This window comes from Carassius gibelio, chromosome B5 (assembly GCF_023724105.1).
Source record: "Carassius gibelio isolate Cgi1373 ecotype wild population from Czech Republic chromosome B5, carGib1.2-hapl.c, whole genome shotgun sequence".
NCBI lineage: Eukaryota > Metazoa > Chordata > Actinopteri > Cypriniformes > Cyprinidae > Carassius > Carassius gibelio.
The window spans coordinates 38,916,915-38,936,193 of NC_068400.1; the positions used below are offsets into that span (position 1 = coordinate 38,916,915).

Below are 19,279 nucleotides of genomic sequence, written 5' to 3' on the forward strand. Positions count from 1 at the left end.
AAAGTAATTAAGAGTCGGTATAACATCCAAACGGTTTCAGAATGTAAACTTTTTTTATTATTAATTTCTTTTAAAACAATATTAACAATATGTTAAAGCTTGTCGTGATGGTATATGTACACAGGAGAATAAAAGGGGGAAAAACAAGCCATACATTGACTGTGCAACATCAACTCGCTGAACTGACAAACAGAAAGCTTTACGTCCCCCCAAAAGTAAGACACTTCAATAATTAATCTGTTACAAAATACCTCTGTTTTTACTTTCAAATCATACGCTGCATATAAATTTAGTTCAATCTATTTGACATCTTATAAAATAAACAACTATATTTTTCTAGACATTTTTTTGTATATCTTATATTACAATATCATAAATGTATTTTCTGCAGAGTATCAGCAGAGATGGCTGTTTATGCCAGGTGTCATTTTCTGTCTCCTCCCCCTCACCTGGGAGAATATAAATGCATTGACAATGTCACCTGATCAGGTAACACATAACACACACACTCACGAATCCATGAGGCCTAAAACCTCATCAGAACAGACACTTTTGGGGAGAAAATCAGGCCAGAGAGAGAGAGAGAGAGAGAGAGAGAGAGCACACAAAGCAAAATACATAAAGAAAGGAAAAAGAATAAAGTGCAGTTTCCACAACCAGAGCATAGTTTCACAGAGAAAGAGAACAAAGATGAGAGAGTCAGTACAGTTTCCATCTACTTACAACCCAATCAATGAACACAAACACACCTGCAAAACAATCAAACCTTTAACTCAAGAAACATTTCAGTCTTAAATACAATTTCATGAAAACACCGCAAATGGGCAATAAATGAAGGTTGCAACAGCTCATTTTGTTCCGGGGACAATGTACACTCTATATAGCCATCACAGTGGCAACTGGCATAAGTCTCAACCTTTGGATTTATTTGTCCTACTCATTTTAAAATTAATGTTTTATAGCTCCTCCGTCTGGTTTGTTGCTGGTCTTAGATGGTTGGAGCAGCTAATGATCATCTAGTAACCAACCTAGACCAGATTTTATTTATTTATTAACAAGCTAGAAACCTGTGTGGAGATGTCACACCTGAGAGAGTCGGGCAGTTTCACACTTTCTAGACAGGACTGAAGGAATGTTGGGGAGATTTTTGTACCATAATACACGCTGGCTTTTACCAAAACTAAGCGTTTCTTGCTAATACAAGACAAAAACAATTATTTTAGAGAAGTATAAATTACACACTCTTTCTTGTTTTTCGATTTGTATTGCACAGCATACAGAAGGGAACATGATCTTAGACTGTCTTGAACAGAATTTGATTTAAAAAATTTAATAATCAGCACCAGCCCTTAAATGTGCCATGCATGACAGGATGGAGTAAAGTGCCAGCAAAGAAAAAAAATGTAAATGCTTTTCTGATTGTCAAGATTTTTGCCTTTTTGCATATCTGTACATTCCAGAACCTCTTAACATTTTTGCCCTTTGCCTGACACTTTCATGTATATATCAACTCTCTCCCCAAAAAATAAATAAAATAAAATAAATGTAATGGGGGGAAAAAAATTAAATAAGTTTTTTTTTTTTTACTAATATTTGAGTTGTATTTGTCAAACACTTTGCCCAAGTGACAGGCAGATGAGAACATTTCCATTTCTGCAGCCCTGACATTATGATTGTCTTCAATCATTAAACCTGCATTACCGTCTTATTTTACATCTTCATTTTTGCAGTTTAACTGCTGCGGCACTTACACCCGCCACCATAAAACAATCACAAAGTCCCTCTACTACGAAGCATAAATTAGACAGAGCTTCATCCCTGTGTAATACTGAAACTAAATCTTAAAGCACATCTGTTGTGCTCATATTGACATCAAATCAATGTAGATTTACTGTGTGGACATCTGAAAACTCAAAGAACTGTTTGATCCGGGAAGCCAACATGCTTCTCCTTGACCAGCTATATTCAGAACCTTAATATGAAATAAAAAGTACTGAAATACGATGCTCCGGAACTGAATATGTGGAGAAACTCTACATACAGTACAGTGAATTCGAGAAACAAAGAGTAACAGGGATTGAGTTGAACTCAGCGGTAGGAAAGTTTGCCCTAGTGCGAAATTGTTCTTAAATATTTTAAATATACAATGGGTTTCAAGTTTCTTTACAATAGCGTTAACATAACTACAGGAGATTGCCGACGAGCTCTGCAGATGATAACAGGAAGCCAAATGTTTTTGAAATATATTTGGGTCTTCGCTGAATTATGCCCAGCTCCTACCATCTGCACACACACATGAAATATGATGCATGAAATCAGTTCATGACGGTGTATTTTTCTTCTTGTCTGTGGGGGGATTTCTCTTTTAGTTTGTATTTTAGAAGCAGTTGAGGACAGAACACACGCAGTGGAGTTTACGCTCTGTCAAGGCATTACTTGATTTGTTGATTTTGTCTTATTTATGTGTTGAAAAATCCAGATTACTGTAATATTACAGTACCAAAAACCCTCCACGGCTTCCTGTCCTTAACGTACTGATCAAAGCGCCTGCTTGACTTGACCCCTGTGTTCCTGCTGGCTCTTCCTACGTATCCCAGCATCCTCTGTGTGCAGTCAAGACCAGGCAGAGTCCTTAAGCCTTGTGCCGTTATCACCATCATTTGCTGTCATGGGAACTTTGGCTTTCTCGATTTTGGTTTGGCTCGGGAACGAGCCTTCCCCTGAGCCGAGAGAGTCCCATCCCATCATGCCTTTCAGAGCTAAATGCTCAACGCACTTTCCTGGCAACCTCTTGGCTTTTCCCAGGTGGCGGGGCTACCGTGGGAGCATGTTTCTGTAGTCTGACAGGTTGCCCGACTGTGAGTGATGATGCTGCTGCTGCTGTTGTTGTGGCTGTACATATCCCACAGTGCTTTGCTGTGGAATGCTAGGGGTGTGGAATAAGGCCTGAGTGGGAGCACTCTGAATCAGACCCTGAGGCTGCATCTTCAAGAGAGAAAGAGAAAGGTAACCATGTTTTTGAGGCATTCATATGAATCAGACGAGATGATTCAAGAAAATAAGTGACCCTGGACCACAAAACCAGTCATAAGAAGCACAGGTATATTAATATGGGTCAAAATGATCGATCTTTCTTTTATGCCAATAATCATTAGGATATTAAGTAAAGATCATGTTCTACGAAGACATTTTTTCAATTTCCTACTTAATTTTTAATTAGTAACATGCATCGCTAAGATATAATATTTCAAATTTTTTTTGCATCCTCAGATTTCCAGACTTTCTAATATTGTCCTATCCTAACAAACAACATATCAATGGAAAGCTTATTTATTTAGATTTCATGTGAGGTATAACTGGTTTTTGTGGTCCAGGGTCACATATGATTCGTACATCTGAATCACAATAATGTTTACCTGAAAGAACTGCTGAGGTTGTTGTAGTGGTAAACTGTGTGGGGCAGCCGACAGGTGAGGCGTGTAGGTGGGCGTGGCCTGATGGGTGATGAAACTATTATGGGGGATCATGATTGGTGAGGTGAAGACAGGGGAAGGGACGAGCACAGCATTACAGTTCACCTGCTGCACAGGGAAGGAAGGAGCCATCATCTGCTGGTCCAGAGGATATCTGTAACACAAACATTTTTAGTGAATTTCAAATAGTATGCTAGCATACTACTCGTACTACTTCTGTTACGACACAAATAGCAAAAGTAGTATGCTCTTCCAAATTTAGCCAACCATTCAGTCTATGACTTCATGTTCATTTTTAATGGGGCCTTCATGCTCAAACACACTCACTTGGTTTGTTGAATAGTTGAGCTGCATTGGGAAGACTGGGCCCCCCCATTGCTGTCTGGTACAAGCGTCTGCATTGGTTGGTTTAGTAGCATCCTACCAATCCAAAAACACCCCGTGTGACATTACTGATCAGATCATGGAACGTGTTTGTTATAATTACACATTCTGTAGTAATTCATTACCAAAATCAGCCAATCATGAAGATCCCTCACTCTACCAGAAACCAGAAAACACCTCTTATTCTGTTGTTCCCAGTAAAGTCATGGCTAAATTAGTTTGTTACTAGTCTATCATGGATCTGTAATATATTATTTATTGAAAACAGCCAAATAATAGTTATATTTTAATAAAATAGTTCAAATGTCATTAGAAACTGCTATTCCAATCAGAGATACTGTATTAAAGGGATAGTTGACCCAAAAATACAAGTTCTGTCATTAACTACTCACCCTCATGTTGTTCCAAACCATTAAGAACTTCGTTCATGTTCAGAACACAAATTAAGATTTTTTTGAACGTGTCTGGCCAATCAAAGTCTACTTACGTCATGGTAAGTACCAGTTGTGCTGGTTAGACCCTGCTCCGGAGTAGGAGCTAATTCGGTTCTCGAAAAAGTCAGTGCGATACTAAAATCACACCTGGTTTCTGCGGTGCGAAAACGCAGAAAGGTGGGTAGTTCCACGATTAGTTCTGGTACTATGAAAAGGTTCCTGCCATGCGAAAAGACCTAAAAAAAGTTCCTGGTACAATTGTTCTGGGTAATTTTGGTGGAAATGCGGAAATAGACAGCAATGCAACTGACAGGTTCAAGGGCCAGAAAGGTGTAAAACAGTCCACATGACATCAGTGGTTCAACTGTAATGTTATGAAGCTATCAGTATATTTTTTGTGTGCAAAGAAAATAAAAATAATGACTTATTTAACTTCTCTTTCATGTCAGGTGAGTAATTAATGACAGAATTTGAGAATACTATCTCAACAGCTGTTTATAAGCACTATTTACTCATACCACACATAATTAAATTAAATTTATGCCTTTGAAAAAAAAAACATTACAGTTTACACAACATTTTCTGGACTCACGTCATCCTGGACACGTGGGCAGCTGTGGCCTAATGGTTAGAGAATCGGACTTGTAACACGAAGGTCGCAGGTTTGAGTGTCAGTGGTGGCAGGAGTTGTAGGTGGGGGTGAATGAGTGAATGAACATTGCTCTTCCACCCTCAGTACCCATGGCTGAAGTGCCCTTGAGCAAGGCACTGAACCCCCACAATTGCTCCCCGAGCGCTGGAACAATTAGCTGCCCACTGCTATACTGCGGGTATGTGTTCACGGTGTTTGTTTGTTCCCTACTCACTGCTGTGTGTGCGCACTTGAATGGGTTAAATGCAGAGCATCAATTCCAAGTATGGGTTACCAATGTCACCACTTTCATACCAATATTTTAACAATTTATAAAAGATTTCTGAGTTAGGATAAAGGTTAGGATCTTGATTTTTCAAGGCTATTCAACCAAATTTTCACACTGAACATTCGTCTTGGTGTGAATAGGCCTTTGCAATGTTCTTCTGCCAGAGTAAACTTTGTTTAAGGTGTGTTGTTACCGTAGCTGTCCTTCCTGGCTGTAGTCTGTGTGTGTGAGTCTTTGGCATTGTGTGTCCTGTTGGGTTCGGTGTCCGTGGTTGGGTGAGAACATCATTGGGTTGCTATAGAAGGGTGTGGTGAGACTGGTGTGTGTCTGCATTGGAACACTGACGGCCTGCATGTGTCCAGTCTGAACCAGTCTCTGCTGGCCCTAAACACACACAAAAAGACATCCATAATTGAACGAGTCTGCGAGTGAGTAATATTTATGTGTGTGTGTTGTGCCTAATGTGTACCTGAGCAGATGAGCTACTAGGCTGTTCTCGGAGTAGTGTGTGTGATGAATGCGAAACACAGTGTTGAGGTTTGGGCTGGGTGCTGTGTTGGGACGGCCGGCCTGGACCCTGCTGCTGCAGACCAGAACTGGCAAACTCTCCCTGTATCGGCTGCTGGAGTAACATCTGCAAACACAGAGACCCAGGCAGATTAAAAGTCAGACTCCATAACAAACTTTCTCTCTGAAAACAGTAGCTTTTTTTCCCACAAAGTAGGAATATGGTCTAACTATACTACAGTTCAAAAGTAGTAACTGTTTGATACTTGCAACAAATGGTTCTTGAGCAGTAAATTAGCATATAAGAACTGATTAAAATAGCATGTTATATTTGAAGGATCATGTGACACTGAAGACTGGAGTAATGGCTGCTGAAATAAATACCATTTTTAAACATATCAAAATTAAAATTAAATTTTTTTTTTTAACTATTAATATTTCTCAATATAACAGTTTCTACTGTGATTTAAATGCAGCCTAGGTGTGCATAATATAATTATTTCAAAAACAAATGAAGAAAGTGTATACCGTATTTTCCGGACTATAAGTCGCACTTTTTTATATATGTATATATATATTTTTTTCTTTATATATTTTTTACATTATTTTCTATGTTTGAAGTATTCTATCTGTCCCCAGTTTGCACAAATAAAGACAACATGCATGTTTTAATTCTGTGCCTGTACCTGTAGATTAGCAAGTTGTAGTTTCTCTTTAATGTCGTGCAGCTCTTGTTGCTGTGTTTTGATGTCGGCCTGTAGGATGCGTGTCCGCTCTTCTAGCTGCTCTTTCAGCTGATGCATGACGCCTAACTGAGGCTGCTGGAATCTGTACAGAGATTGTGTCTGCAACCCACATCCACACAAAACACTGAGAACACACACTCAAATATACAAAAGGAGCAAACACATAACGCTTTTGGAAACTGTATACTTCTTTCAAATCTGGCTATTGTTTCTACGTTATTGCGTAACATTTTGAAAAGCTATTTTGAATGCCACTGTGAGCTGCAATGGGCAGAAGTTATAACAAATAGAATTAATAGCAATCAATGGACAGTACATTCACAAATCTTATTCAGATTTTATTTTAGATGGACAAAGTGGCAGCTTTTTGTATGCATGGACAGCATTACAACCGTAATATTAGCAGTCCTTGGTTTAAGTCCAGCAGGTTTATGGGACCAGTGGAAACCATTTTTATAGGCCTAAACTTCCATTCCTTCAGCAGAAATATGTGGGAGGTTCTAAATTAGTACCCATCACCCAGTCAACGGTAAAATGTTAACAGTCTTTTCTATTCTAAGATTAGAACAAACACTAAACTGTAGCTTTACTTACACAAAAAGAGAGACAAAAGGAAAAAGTAGGAAAAGAAAGAGAGCAGCTGAGAGAGACTGACCACAGTGGAATGCTGACTGCAGGAAGGGGAGGTTGACGGGGGCTCAGAAGAGCTCTGCCTCTGAAGCAGGGTCTAAAACATAGAGACAAAACAATCAGATACACACACACACACACACACACGACCGTAAAGTTTGGGTGGGGGAGGGGGCATTCAATTTTTGACCCCCCCCCCCCCCCCCCCCCCCCCCAAAAAAAAATCTAAACATTCACAACAATTAAAGCCGTTTTAATTTTCAGAGCAGTATGATGTCATATTGCTCAAGCCCCGCCCACAAGTGCTGAGTGACTGTCCCGTAGTAGCATGTCCTCCCTCAGCTCATAGCAACATCCAATCCAATGTCCCCTTTTGTTAGGAAATTGTTGTTTTATTCAGCAATGATGCTTTAAATTGAACTAACGTAAGAGTAAAGATTTTTACTTTGTTACTGAAGATCTTTAAGTCATATAAATGCTGTTCTTTTGAATTCTCTAATCATCAAGTAATCCTGAGAAAAATCATCACAGTTTCCACCAAAATATTGAGCAACACAACTGTTTTCAACATGCTAATAAGAGATGTTTCTTAATGAACAAAAATCAGCATATTAGAATGATTTCTGAAGGATCATATAAGACTGAAGACTGCACCTATAAAGGATAAAGATGAAGATGACGATGTGCATGTTTGTACCTTTGATCCATTATGTGGCAATCTGCTGGAACTCTTCTCAGGACCAATGGAAGCAGACTGCCGTGAAGATGTGCATGCTTCTGTGTACCTCACTGATGAGTTCGCTGTGGACACAGACGCACAGGCTTTCACATGATCACCTGATGCACAAGTGCACCTCATAAGTACAGAGTTTTAATGGAGGTGTGTTTGTACTTACACGCAGAGTCAGACAGCGCTGTGTGTGATGATTTTATAGAACTCTGTGATGACACTGATCGAGCGCTGCTGATTCTTTCCCGTGTAGCTTCTAAAGGAGGACACATGTCCAAAAACACCTCCTGCCCCTGCACACAAAACACATTAAAGGAAATCTGCAGTCACCTTCAATCCATTCAAGATAAAGAGTTGATTCTTCATTGGAACAGATTTGGAGAAATTTAGCATTACATCACTTGCTCACCAGTGGATCCTCTGCAGTGAATGGGTGCCGTCAGAATGATAGTGCAAACAACTGGGCAAAAATCACGACACTCCACACCATTCCAGTCCATCAATTAATGTTTTTTGAAGTGAAATGTTGCATGTTTGTGAGAATGAAATCTATCATTAAGGCATTTTAACTTTCAACCATCACCAAAATCTATAATGGAAAATCCATCTTGATACTTCCTCCAAAGAAAAAGTTCATCCCCTGTTGTCCTCTCACATCCAAACACACCAATATAATTGTTCAGAACTGTTTTGGCTTGCAAATGGTGCTTGATCTGCACACATTTCTCTCTTGATCCAGACAAGATGATTTTTTTTTTATGTAGAAAGCTATATTATGGATAGAGAACTGGCATTTTAGCAAGTAGAAACGGTATGAAGTTAAAATCATCCCAAACTGTTTTTCTTCTTCATAGGTTTTAAGTGATGGACTGGAGTCTTGTGGATTACTTGTGGATTATTATGATGTTTTTATCAGCTGTTTGGTCTCTCCTTCTGACGGCACCCATTCACTGCAGAGGATCCATTGGTGAAAAATCAATCTACATCTTGGGTAATCTATTTCTTTAACATGAAAAACTATTTATTAAACAAATGTAAAGCACTGTGTGTTTTCTGCACATGTGTAGGACCTTGATTGAGGATGTTGCCATATCAGATGAACTTTCCTCCAATCCAATCTCTCTCCTTCTTTCTGCTCGGACTTCAGCATAGCTTTAGATAGAGAAGAAGTATTTTTTTTTTTACTTTTCATATATTTATTGTGAAAAGCTTTAGACTGATCCTGTAATGCAGTGAATTTCTGAGAATATGCTCAATTTTGAAAGCCAAACTAGGATTTGTAGTAACACAATCTTACCACTAGATGGAAACATTTTAAACAAAAACAACAGATACTGTAAAGCGGGGAATTAATTGTGCTGACTAGTTCAAGAATATGAACTACTCTTGAAGTAATTATGAACAGGCATTTGCACACAGATATCTGTATATTATTAATTCTAAAATATTTTAAAAAGCTTGAATGTGTTTGAGCTTTATTTAAAGATGTTTTTTGTTTTTATATACATATAAATGAGAGTGTGTGGCATGCACATTCTTTCCATATACATGGGTAAATAATGATTGTGTGTGTTTTACCTGACCACACTGTGTGTACAGACGATAAACTCTGGTTTGGAGTTCCACTGGTGGTATGTGATGTAATAGTGTGTCTGTAGCCAGATCCACTGCTGCCCTTTAGTCAGAAACCGATAGTAACAGGATTTTCCTTTCCCAAACTGCATCACTGCAAAAAAACACACACACACACACACACAAGATCAGTAGTGTCTAAAAATGATTTGAAAGCTTCTTACAGGGTCTTTCATCTTTCCTGGTAGGGGCATTTTCAGCTCCTCTGTGATTCACACAAACAGAACAAAATTTCCAAGACAGTTTACTGACCTAGTTTTTAAAGAGAAAGAGAGAAGGAGCGAGAGATATAACACTCACATTGTTTATGACACTGAGCAATCAGCTCCAGGTCATCCACATGGTAGTAATCGTAACCCGAAGTCCCTAAAACCTCAAACGGCAGGTACCCAATGATAGGAGAGGCCCTGTGAACACACACACACACATTCAGTACATACTATCCACTCATACTATGCTTCTCCTGAGCTGCTACCAGCACATGCACAATTCCAAGTATTGAACCATTTTACAAAACAAGAACTCAGTCTTATATATGTACTTTAACACCCAATAAACTGGCAGTGCACTAAAGGAATGAATCATGGGGGCTCGGATGAACCTGGAGACACTCATCACCATGGGAACCACTGAAATAAGAAAGATGGGTATCCATAGCTGACTGAGTCATGTATGTGTCTGAGTGTAAATAAAGAGACACTTAAGATTCTCCAAGGGTACAGTTATTTAATCAAAAATATAGTAAAACTAATACTTTGAAATATTATTTTTATTTAAAATAACTGTTAATCTATTTTAAATGTAATTTTCTTGTTGTATAAAAGTCCAAAAAAGAGAGAAATATTTAGAATGCTTATTGTATTTTTTTTATGGTAATCATATAAAAGAAGCATTGTCCAACAGCAGTTCCAGCAGGTAAAGTTACAGTGGGAGTCTGCATCTGTCCTGCCTCCCCTGAGCCCATTGAGTTCTAACAGAAACCATATGGTGTGTCATAAGTTTGGAGTGGGGTAACGGAGAATGAATGGGGACACGTGAGAGATATGATTGTACATGACTGGTTAGATTGGCCTTGATTGGTTCATGAGATAAATCCCGCCTCTTGTGTTCGTGCACATTCTGCATTCACGCATCAGTCAGATTTGAACAATATAATGGTGTTAATGAGAAGACTATTTTAAAAAGCAAACAATTCATTTTTTCCATTAAAAAAAAGACTTTCAGAGAAAGTTAAATATTCATAAACTGTATAGGTTAATCTCCCAATGTAAACATTGTGTTTCAAAAAACTTTTCTTAACCGGATTGACACAGCAACACTGGCTCAACCAAAAGCATGATTTCTGGTACAGGAATATCTGTATGACTGAGCATGAAAAAGACACGGAGTATTTGGGAAACCTGTTTGAAAACCACAATATTTTGAGTGAGTGATGTAGAAATGACACACTTCTCCTTTAAAAGTGAGTTTGACGAGACAGCTCTAATGTCCAATTATAGCACTGTAGGGAACAGGAACATCCAGTACTCGCACACACACCGTTATGTAACTCTCTGGGGGTCACAAACGCCTTTTAAGTAAATAATCTCTATGCTGAAATTTATGAATGGCCACAGCAGAATAAAAACACCATATTAAAATCCGAGTGTGAAAACTGATTCAAGCACACGCACATCTGATGACATCACTGGCCCTCGCAGCCATGCGTGGGACAGCGGAAAATCTGAATTAGCAGATGTAAGTGGGTCAGCAACTGATGAATGAATCAAATAAATGACATAATCAGAGAGGAGTCATGATTCAAATGGACGTAAATGAGCTTTGCATAAAAGACCATGCAGAATCACAACATCAGAGGAGTCGTTTGCATAATGAAACAGCATTTGACTCACCTATGATCTAAGAAGAGAAATTTCCATTCCAGGCTGTGTCTTGATGTGAATTCATCACACACATCCTCCACGTTGCACAGATCCTATGACACACACACACACAGGCAATAAGTCTGTCCTTAGTTTGACATAAGGATGAACGCAAGCAGTATGTGCATTGATTTTGAGCGTATGCGTTTAAGTGCATGTGAATCAGTGTCTTGTGTATGTGGGGGTGGTTCCTCTGTTACCTTTAGGAACTGAGGGGTCACGAGTCTCACAGTGGCTACAAGACAGATCTGCTCCTCTAGTGAGGACTGCAGAGTGCGTGGGAACGCCAGCTCATAACCATTACATGAGGACAGAGGCACTGTGACACAAAGAAAACATGTTCTGTTTATTATTAAGTATTATTCTTAGGCCAAGCTACATTTTACATATATTGCAATATCTAAAAGTCATTAGCCGAAAAATGGCAGATACCAAATGGCTAAATTCTTATCGACTCCCGCAAGACGTCAAAATGTTGCTATGGTTACCTGAGTGACTGCTGTTCCATACACACAAGCAACGATAATATATGGGACACACTCCTGCATTTAATGTGGCTGTCACTCCTGAAACCTGCAGTGTGTACGTGGCCATTGATCTTTAAATGCAAGATATTTGAAGTGTACCTAAAGTATATTTGCAATAGTTCCACTTTAGCATAAACAAATATACTTCAGTATATCTGTAGTACATCAGCACTACTTCAGCACAGTTTAAGCACAATTGAGTATAAAGGTTTTTTGTTTTTTTGAATATAAAGGGTATTTTTATTAGGTACATAAATATGTAAATGTATCTGTAGTATACTTAACATTTCAAATACATTTATAGTACATTTATTTTAAACTAGGGAATTCAAGTATATTTTAAATCTTTTATACCAACCAAATAAGAAAGTGAATAATAAAGTACGTATGGTAAATAAGTGATTACCAAGAACTAGTATAGTTCTGGCCATGGCTCGAATGTTTCTTGTCCAAGATTCTTCACATTTTCACATTTGTTATTAGAAAAGATGTAACCTTACAATGACTTTCTACATGCAAATGAGGAAATAAACCAATAATTCCAATGTAGGCAAATGCCTCCTCCTCATTAAATATCTTCCTCGACTAAATACACAGAAAGAAAAACAAATGCATGTTCATTCCAAATGCTTGTTATCACAGCTGAAGTTTACTTCTAGAATCAAGTCATACATTTTTTTTTATCTATCCATCAATTATTAGTGTCTCTGTTTGTGTTGCATGTGGCTGGGAGTACTAAAAGTGACAAATAAAAACCCACCGTTATTATGAAACTTGAAATCTCCAACAAATTTGACATGTTCGTACGTGGGTGGTTCTTTTGGGTCAATGTTTCCCCTTGCTAAATGACAGCAGAACTCTACGTGTGTCTCATCTGAAAGAAAGAAAGAAAAGAAAAAAAGTGCACAGGGAAAGGAAAGAGACTGTTAGCAGCTGATATAACAGCAATTCGGTTTGTCAGACGAACACACAAGGTTGAGGCTAATGTTCTATTACGGCTGTGGCCCCAGTGTGACTTTGATGATTATCCTAAAATACAGTACAATAAGTCTCAACAGTCTCTATGTGTGTGTGTGTGTGTGTGTGTGTGTGTATGTGTGTGTGTGTGCACAAACGAGTGTGGCCAGTAAAACAAGAGGTGGTGATGAAGGTGAATAATCAACAGTGACTGTTTTTTCAACCAGTATTGTTATCTCTCAGTATTGGTGAGTGTGTGTGTGTGTGTTTTATGGATTGGGGTCAGGGTAAGAGATGTATGTGGGATTATCAGGGTGTTGTAACAGATAATCTGTGTTACACTGCATGCACTGAGCCTCTATAATTAGCCATGAGTGTAATCATAGAGCACACTACAGCCAGCCACTAAGACAGCACGCACTCACAGTATACTGCATACATCTGTGTGTGTGTGTGTGCGCGAGTGTGTTGATCTGTGCATCTATGTATACTTACTGCTGTTGAGTAGGTCCACAGCAGAGGGCTCGGTCAAGAGCATGTGTGATGACAGAAGTTTATACACCTCTCCATGTTCTCGTTCTGGCAGGAAGTTCAAAATGTTCTGGTCCACCATATCTGACTGAGACACAGCAGTATCCATGACAACGTCACTCCTTGCTCTCTTTCATTAGTGCTACACAATGCACTACATTTCCCATAATACTAAGCACTTAGTAGTAACATTATTCACATAGTAGCATTATTATTATTAAAAATAGTAGTGGAATTAGCAGTTATAGTATTAATGTTTATCAATTAAAATTACACCATCAAAATAAACCACCTTGTGGCAGTGTTGCTATTAAAACTAAATCTATTAAAAATAGCTTTCGGTAATAGATCCTTTTCACATTTAAGGGTTTCTCAAAAGCAGATGATGTCATAGTTGGGTAGCTTCTATAGAAGTTAAATTTTTTTTTTTTTTTGCATTTCCATTTGTAATTGAGGCAACGGTAATAAAATACCAATTAGAGTGTCATATAAGTGTTTTTTTTTTTAATGAAAATGATGTGGAATAGGTCCGTTTGAATAAAGCTGAAATAAATTAGAAATGTTAAGCTAAAATGATTAAAACTCATTAAATCTCATTCACACATCAAATAATAATGTAAAACTAACAATAAACTAATAATGAAACCATATCAAATACTATTCAGAATATTATTAATAAATACTATAATGGCACGGAATAAGAATTCTAAAACTGCCTGGTGGACAAAGGCAGCTTTCTGCTGTTACAGGAGATAGTAGTTCTGTCCAACCCAACCACCATCTCAAACAAATCTGAAAAATATTAGCACAATCTGAGTAGATCCATAATGGTTACATGGCTTTCAGCTTGTCCTGTTCCTCAATAACAAGGGTCTGCTAAGCCCTCCTCTCTGCTTAATAAGGTCAAAGGTCAAGGTAGGTTTGACAGTTATGAAAGTATCCATCAGTACCATCCGACCGCATTTGTAACTCACACACAGCAGGAACCGAAATAAAGGTAAAGTCTGGAAGAAAATCTCATTAGACTGGCAGCATGTGATCACACAATGAATAGATTTTGACGCATTTGCAGCATTAAGAAGAGAGGAACACTGATTTGGGTTTATGAAATAGGCTTTTTTTCTGTAATAAGTGAAACCACTTAACTGCCAATTACCTTTCACTTCAGTTGGGGGTATATTTTCCACACAATTTCAGAAAAATATTCCATGAGCCATAGCACTTGACATTTCATGATTTTTTGATACTGCACAAATACAATTGAAGGTCTAAAAAAAATGGAAGCATTGCCATTTCCTAAGGACTGTTGTCAACAGCCTACAGAAAACCTGCTGTGTGTGGGCTGCCTTATCTAAGTTTAGAAAATCATGACAATTATATTACTAATAACATGAGTTTATCAGACTAGTCAAGGCATTCTCAGAGGTAATGAGTTCATTTGATGAAAAGTAAAGCACCAAATCAAGTCCTCTTGGATGCATTGGATTGGGGTTTATTGCATTGGTATCACATCCCTCACTTACCGGTAGATGACCAATGAGAGACGAGACACTGTCAGATACATATATGATGTTCCCATCTGTGGTAAGAGCTATTAGGAAGCCATCCAATGCCTGTCATAACACAAAAAAAAAAAATCCATATGAATCTGCAGAAATTCTCATAAAATACTAATAGCAATGTTCCATTTGTTATTTAAGAAATTGTTTATCTAACAATGGATATTCTGTCTGTATTGAATCATCAGTCATTATATAGTGAAGGACTGAACTTAACTTTTTAATATTGTTTTACACAATGTTATAAATGGGTATTCAATTCATCACAGCTGAGAAAGCTGGTTCTGAGAAACCTTGGTAGCTGAAGAATGTTGATTGTCAGCCTCTTGAGTTTGCACTGTTTTTTTTTCTTCTTAGAAACAAATGAAGGATTCCCCAACTCATACCATCTTCCACATTGCTGCTTTTACATGCTTTATTTACTAGACTTGTACCTTGGCAAAACCGAGAAGAGCCAGAGGTTGTTTTTGAAAGGACGTGTTCGAGTGTGAATGTTTCCTTAATTCTGGAAACTCTGGGGATAATTCAAAAATGCTTCCGGTTTTAAGGCTATATGAATGCTGTGTGCAGGTTATTAACATCCTGTATTTCTGCTACATGAATGAGCTTACATGAGTTTCCTTTATTTGTAATGTTTCTTTTTAAGCAGGCTCTCCATTTATGCCTGAAGCAGCGCTATAAGGCATCTCATAGCCTCGCAAAATGCATGATGTGTTGACAGCAAGGTACTTAAGAAATACATCTGGAGTGTGGAGTATTCGCACAGGGCAACAGTGAAACTGAAGGTTGATGAAGCAGATTTGACGGTAACAAGATTCCTTTACCTCCAGCATTAACTGGGTGAATTCCTCGTTGCTGAGGAAAGAAGGCTTCCAGTCCTGCCGGACCTCACAGCATTCTGTTTGCGCCGTGATCTCTGGAAAACATCAAACAGTGGGAAAATATTGTGAGAACTTGATTGTGGAATTCTGAGAAAGGAATCGTGTGGACTAATAGGTTTGGATGGAATGGGTGAAAATCAAAAGAAATTTCAATCAAACAGTAAGGAAGTTGGAAACGGCACTGGGATTGTTTATAGGAGCAGTGAAATCTGCTGCCAGTAAACGTTCTGCCGATGGCCTGACAGCTGTGCCCTGGATTCAGACAGGAAATGGAACTGGGCCCAACACACAGCAGCTCTTGGCACACAAAGGTGTTTGTAGTGATACTCACAGGAGCCTGAAGAAGTTAGCTCCTCTCAATGCAAAAATAAATTATTAATCAGAGTGTAAACCCTAGCATTAGTGAAATAAAACGCATTCAAAGTTTAAATCAATTGTGGTACTGATTATACAAACCAATTCGAATCAAATCAAACCATCTCCCAAACAAAATATCTGCAACGCGCTTGTCTTCTAATGAGGTTTACTTCTCTGGAAGTTTATAAGAATTAAGATTTTTTTTTCTCTCTAGAACTGCATGTGACCACACATATGCAGAATATTCCTTGCACATACAAATATGAGGAACAAAATCATGATTCACGATTTCAGGTGATGTTTCGTTGAGAGATTATGTTTTGATGTTGATGTTTGAGTTGGATATAATTCAGTTTTGTTCAAATATCCAAAATAAATAATTTTTCAAGGCAATGAGAGTAAAAACTGGGAGAAGAAATTTCTGTTAATATGCACCAACATAAATGTCCATCAAACTACATTTATTTTTCCATCTGGTTTTTTTTAATGTGACCTTTCTCCCGCACCTTTCTGTTTCTGCAGGAAGTCAATGGTTCTCTGCAGGATGGTGGATTTGTCCATCTTGCGGGGGTGACCTTGACCCTGCAGCATCGTACACAGCTCTTTAATGAGAACATTGAACTGGTCTCTTCTCTTCTTCTCGGATTTATTACGGGACGCCCTGCAGAGAAAGTGAGAGAGAGAGAGAGATGGACAAAAAGCATTTTTAATTACATAGTTTTAATGATAATTCTGCTTTGAAAGTACAAGAAGACATCTGCGAAAAGAAAATGTCTGAATGCGATGATGGTGTTTGTGCATGATTTCTAATAAGAATCCCAGATATCTAATATAACAAACACATGTCTACTACACACTCTTATATGCTACAACAATTTTTACAAATTTCAGTTCAATTTCAGGATAGGCTTCCAGCTAATGGTTTATATAAAGTCTCAAAATGAAAGAGCAAACACCTTTGCTGGTAACAGTCCATCTGTGGTGCACAACATCATGAAAACTGATAAAAGCTTGTTTTTTTAGTTTTTTTTTTTACTTATGTTACAGAGAACATTTTCCCCCTCATTTTAATAATAATAATAATAAGAGGAAAATGTCAAGAGTCATGACCATTAGCATTTGTAGCTGTATTGGGACTAAAAACAAAAATAGTACTAAAATTATGGTATATATATATATATATATATATATATATATATATATATATATATAATACATATAATTTTTCTTTTCAACCCTTTCAATTATCTGTAATTTTCATTACTCCCCTTCTTTCTCTTTCATCCCTAGACACTTTTTCTCAAGGGAAATCTATTGTGTTGAGTGAAAGTGTGAAGAGCTTTTAGAGGTGTGATTTCTTAATCACCTCTGGACACAATTAAAGTTCAAAGGTTCACAATCTAATGTGGGATTTTATTATTCAACATTGCACAATAATGTGTACTACGGCTATGAAGAGCTAAACACACAGACCTTTTTGCTCTGTCTTTCTCATCTTCATCCATTAAGTCATCCACACAGCTGCCTGTGCTGAGAGGGAATCACAGGAAAACAATTTATATTTCAAACTGATTTTTGGCACTCTGAAAATCGTACAAAACATATAGAAAAAGGAAAATTAATTCTAAGTGTGTAGAAAGCAGATGCTAGTATAGACTCACTCCCATTCCCTCCGGGTGGACGGACAAAGGCCTCCAAACTCCAAAAGGTTGTCCATGCTCACTCCTTCTCCCATTCAGGCCGTCTGGAAAGGCTAGCGTGTCCCATTCGTGTCTTCTACCTCCACCTGATGATAGTGGTTAGCCACTACTCACAAATCTTTGATGGCAAGCCACCGGTGTTGACTGCAGTTATGTTCTTACAGCTAGCCAGTCCTTAGCTTACCATCAAGATATTGTTTATCTTGACTCTTGTCTTCTCTTGCTAATGTACACTTGCAAAACTCTCTCCATGAAGGTAATGATTGAAACAAAAGAACCTGTTGAAGAAAACAAAAAGCATGTTTTAGTTGCCAGGTTTTATGTTGTATTTATGATTGCTTTAGTCCATGACTAATTTATTTCTGTAACTGAAAGTGTCTGACAATGCGAAGTACATAGTACTGGGCTGGTCATGTGATCTCAACTCAAAAAGGCTTTTTATAGACTAGAGGGTCTTGTAAGTAGGCCTATGCATATTTTTAAATACATTTTTCTTTTTCATCTCTCTATGTTTTTTAGTACACATGAATTTTTGCTGGAAAATAAAACAGGAGTCTTGTGTGCACGTTTCTTGGAAAAAGAAAACACATTGTTCATTTACATATACTACTGACAATGAAACAACACAAAGTTTTATTGAATAATAATAGACAATATTAAAAGTATCATACAAGTAGAACATTTGTTCATTGCCTTTTTGTGAAAGGGCAAACCTTTTTCTACACAATCAACAAAAAGTTTCAAATTAGTGATTTTTATATATTTTATTTTTTATTAAACTGTATTTACAAGTTTGGAAAAAAAGGAAAAAGACCACCGACATTAATTAAATATTCTCTCTCTGTCTCTCTCTCCCTCTCGGTCAAATGAATAAAACATTGGCACTTCTCCAGACACATTACACTTCACCAAAGCCAGCAGAGATACCACATACTGTGTGCTTCGTGATCAAAAATCAGCCAAAAATCTAAGTGTACAGTCGAAAACTCAGAAGAGAAATGTTAAAAACACAAACAAAACCAAATTAAACCCTGTGGCTTGTGATGATACATTGATGTGTAAAGACACCAAATGATCGGTCTGTGCAAGAAACTGAACCGTATTTATATCGGGTTTTTTTTTTTACCTCTGAATCATGCAGTGTCCGAACTGTTAGAACTCTCTGGAGTGCGTCCTGGTGCTTCTTCTGCTTGCTTTATGGCAGATCGCAGACTTACAAGTGCATTACAACCACCTCAAATGGACCACTGACACTCGTCTGCGATCCGCCATAAAGCAAGAAGAAGAAGCAGCCTCCTCACACACACAACAGGATGCGCTCAGGAGAGTTCTAACAGTTGGGACATTGTGTAAATCAGAAGCAAAAAATGATAGAAATATTGTTCAGTT

General features: G+C 37.9%; 1 protein-coding gene across 5 annotated transcripts in view; it reads right to left on the minus strand.

The window, feature by feature from the left end:
- Nucleotides 1-34: 34 nt before the first annotated feature.
- npas2 (neuronal PAS domain protein 2) overlaps nt 35-19,279 on the minus strand; it is a 51,245-nt gene continuing 32,000 nt past the window's right edge. For 2 of the 5 annotated variants that reach the window (XM_052556159.1, XM_052556160.1), the window contains exons 2-23: nt 18,075-18,168; nt 17,852-17,976; nt 17,664-17,720; nt 16,697-16,851; nt 15,777-15,868; nt 14,917-15,006; nt 13,358-13,481; nt 12,666-12,779; nt 11,579-11,697; nt 11,349-11,431; nt 9,757-9,863; nt 9,403-9,550; nt 8,895-8,976; nt 7,991-8,117; nt 7,792-7,895; nt 7,120-7,191; nt 6,405-6,563; nt 5,681-5,845; nt 5,405-5,595; nt 3,801-3,893; nt 3,417-3,627; nt 35-2,985 (exon numbers count right to left, since the gene is read on the minus strand). In XM_052556159.1, coding sequence (XP_052412119.1) covers nt 2,815-2,985; nt 3,417-3,627; nt 3,801-3,893; nt 5,405-5,595; nt 5,681-5,845; nt 6,405-6,563; nt 7,120-7,191; nt 7,792-7,895; nt 7,991-8,117; nt 8,895-8,976; nt 9,403-9,550; nt 9,757-9,863; nt 11,349-11,431; nt 11,579-11,697; nt 12,666-12,779; nt 13,358-13,481; nt 14,917-15,006; nt 15,777-15,868; nt 16,697-16,851; nt 17,664-17,720; nt 17,852-17,925 — 2,538 coding nt within the window. In that variant the 5' untranslated portion in view covers nt 17,926-17,976; nt 18,075-18,168 and the 3' untranslated portion in view covers nt 35-2,814. Of the gene's footprint in view, nt 2,986-3,416; nt 3,628-3,800; nt 3,894-4,883; nt 5,596-5,680; nt 5,846-6,404; nt 6,564-7,119; nt 7,192-7,791; nt 7,896-7,990; nt 8,118-8,894; nt 8,977-9,402; nt 9,551-9,756; nt 9,864-11,348; nt 11,432-11,578; nt 11,698-12,665; nt 12,780-13,357; nt 13,482-14,916; nt 15,007-15,776; nt 15,869-16,696; nt 16,852-17,663; nt 17,721-17,851; nt 18,169-19,279 lie in introns of those variants that run through there. The other 3 variants (XM_052556161.1, XM_052556162.1, XR_008153812.1) reach the window with 3 other exon arrangements.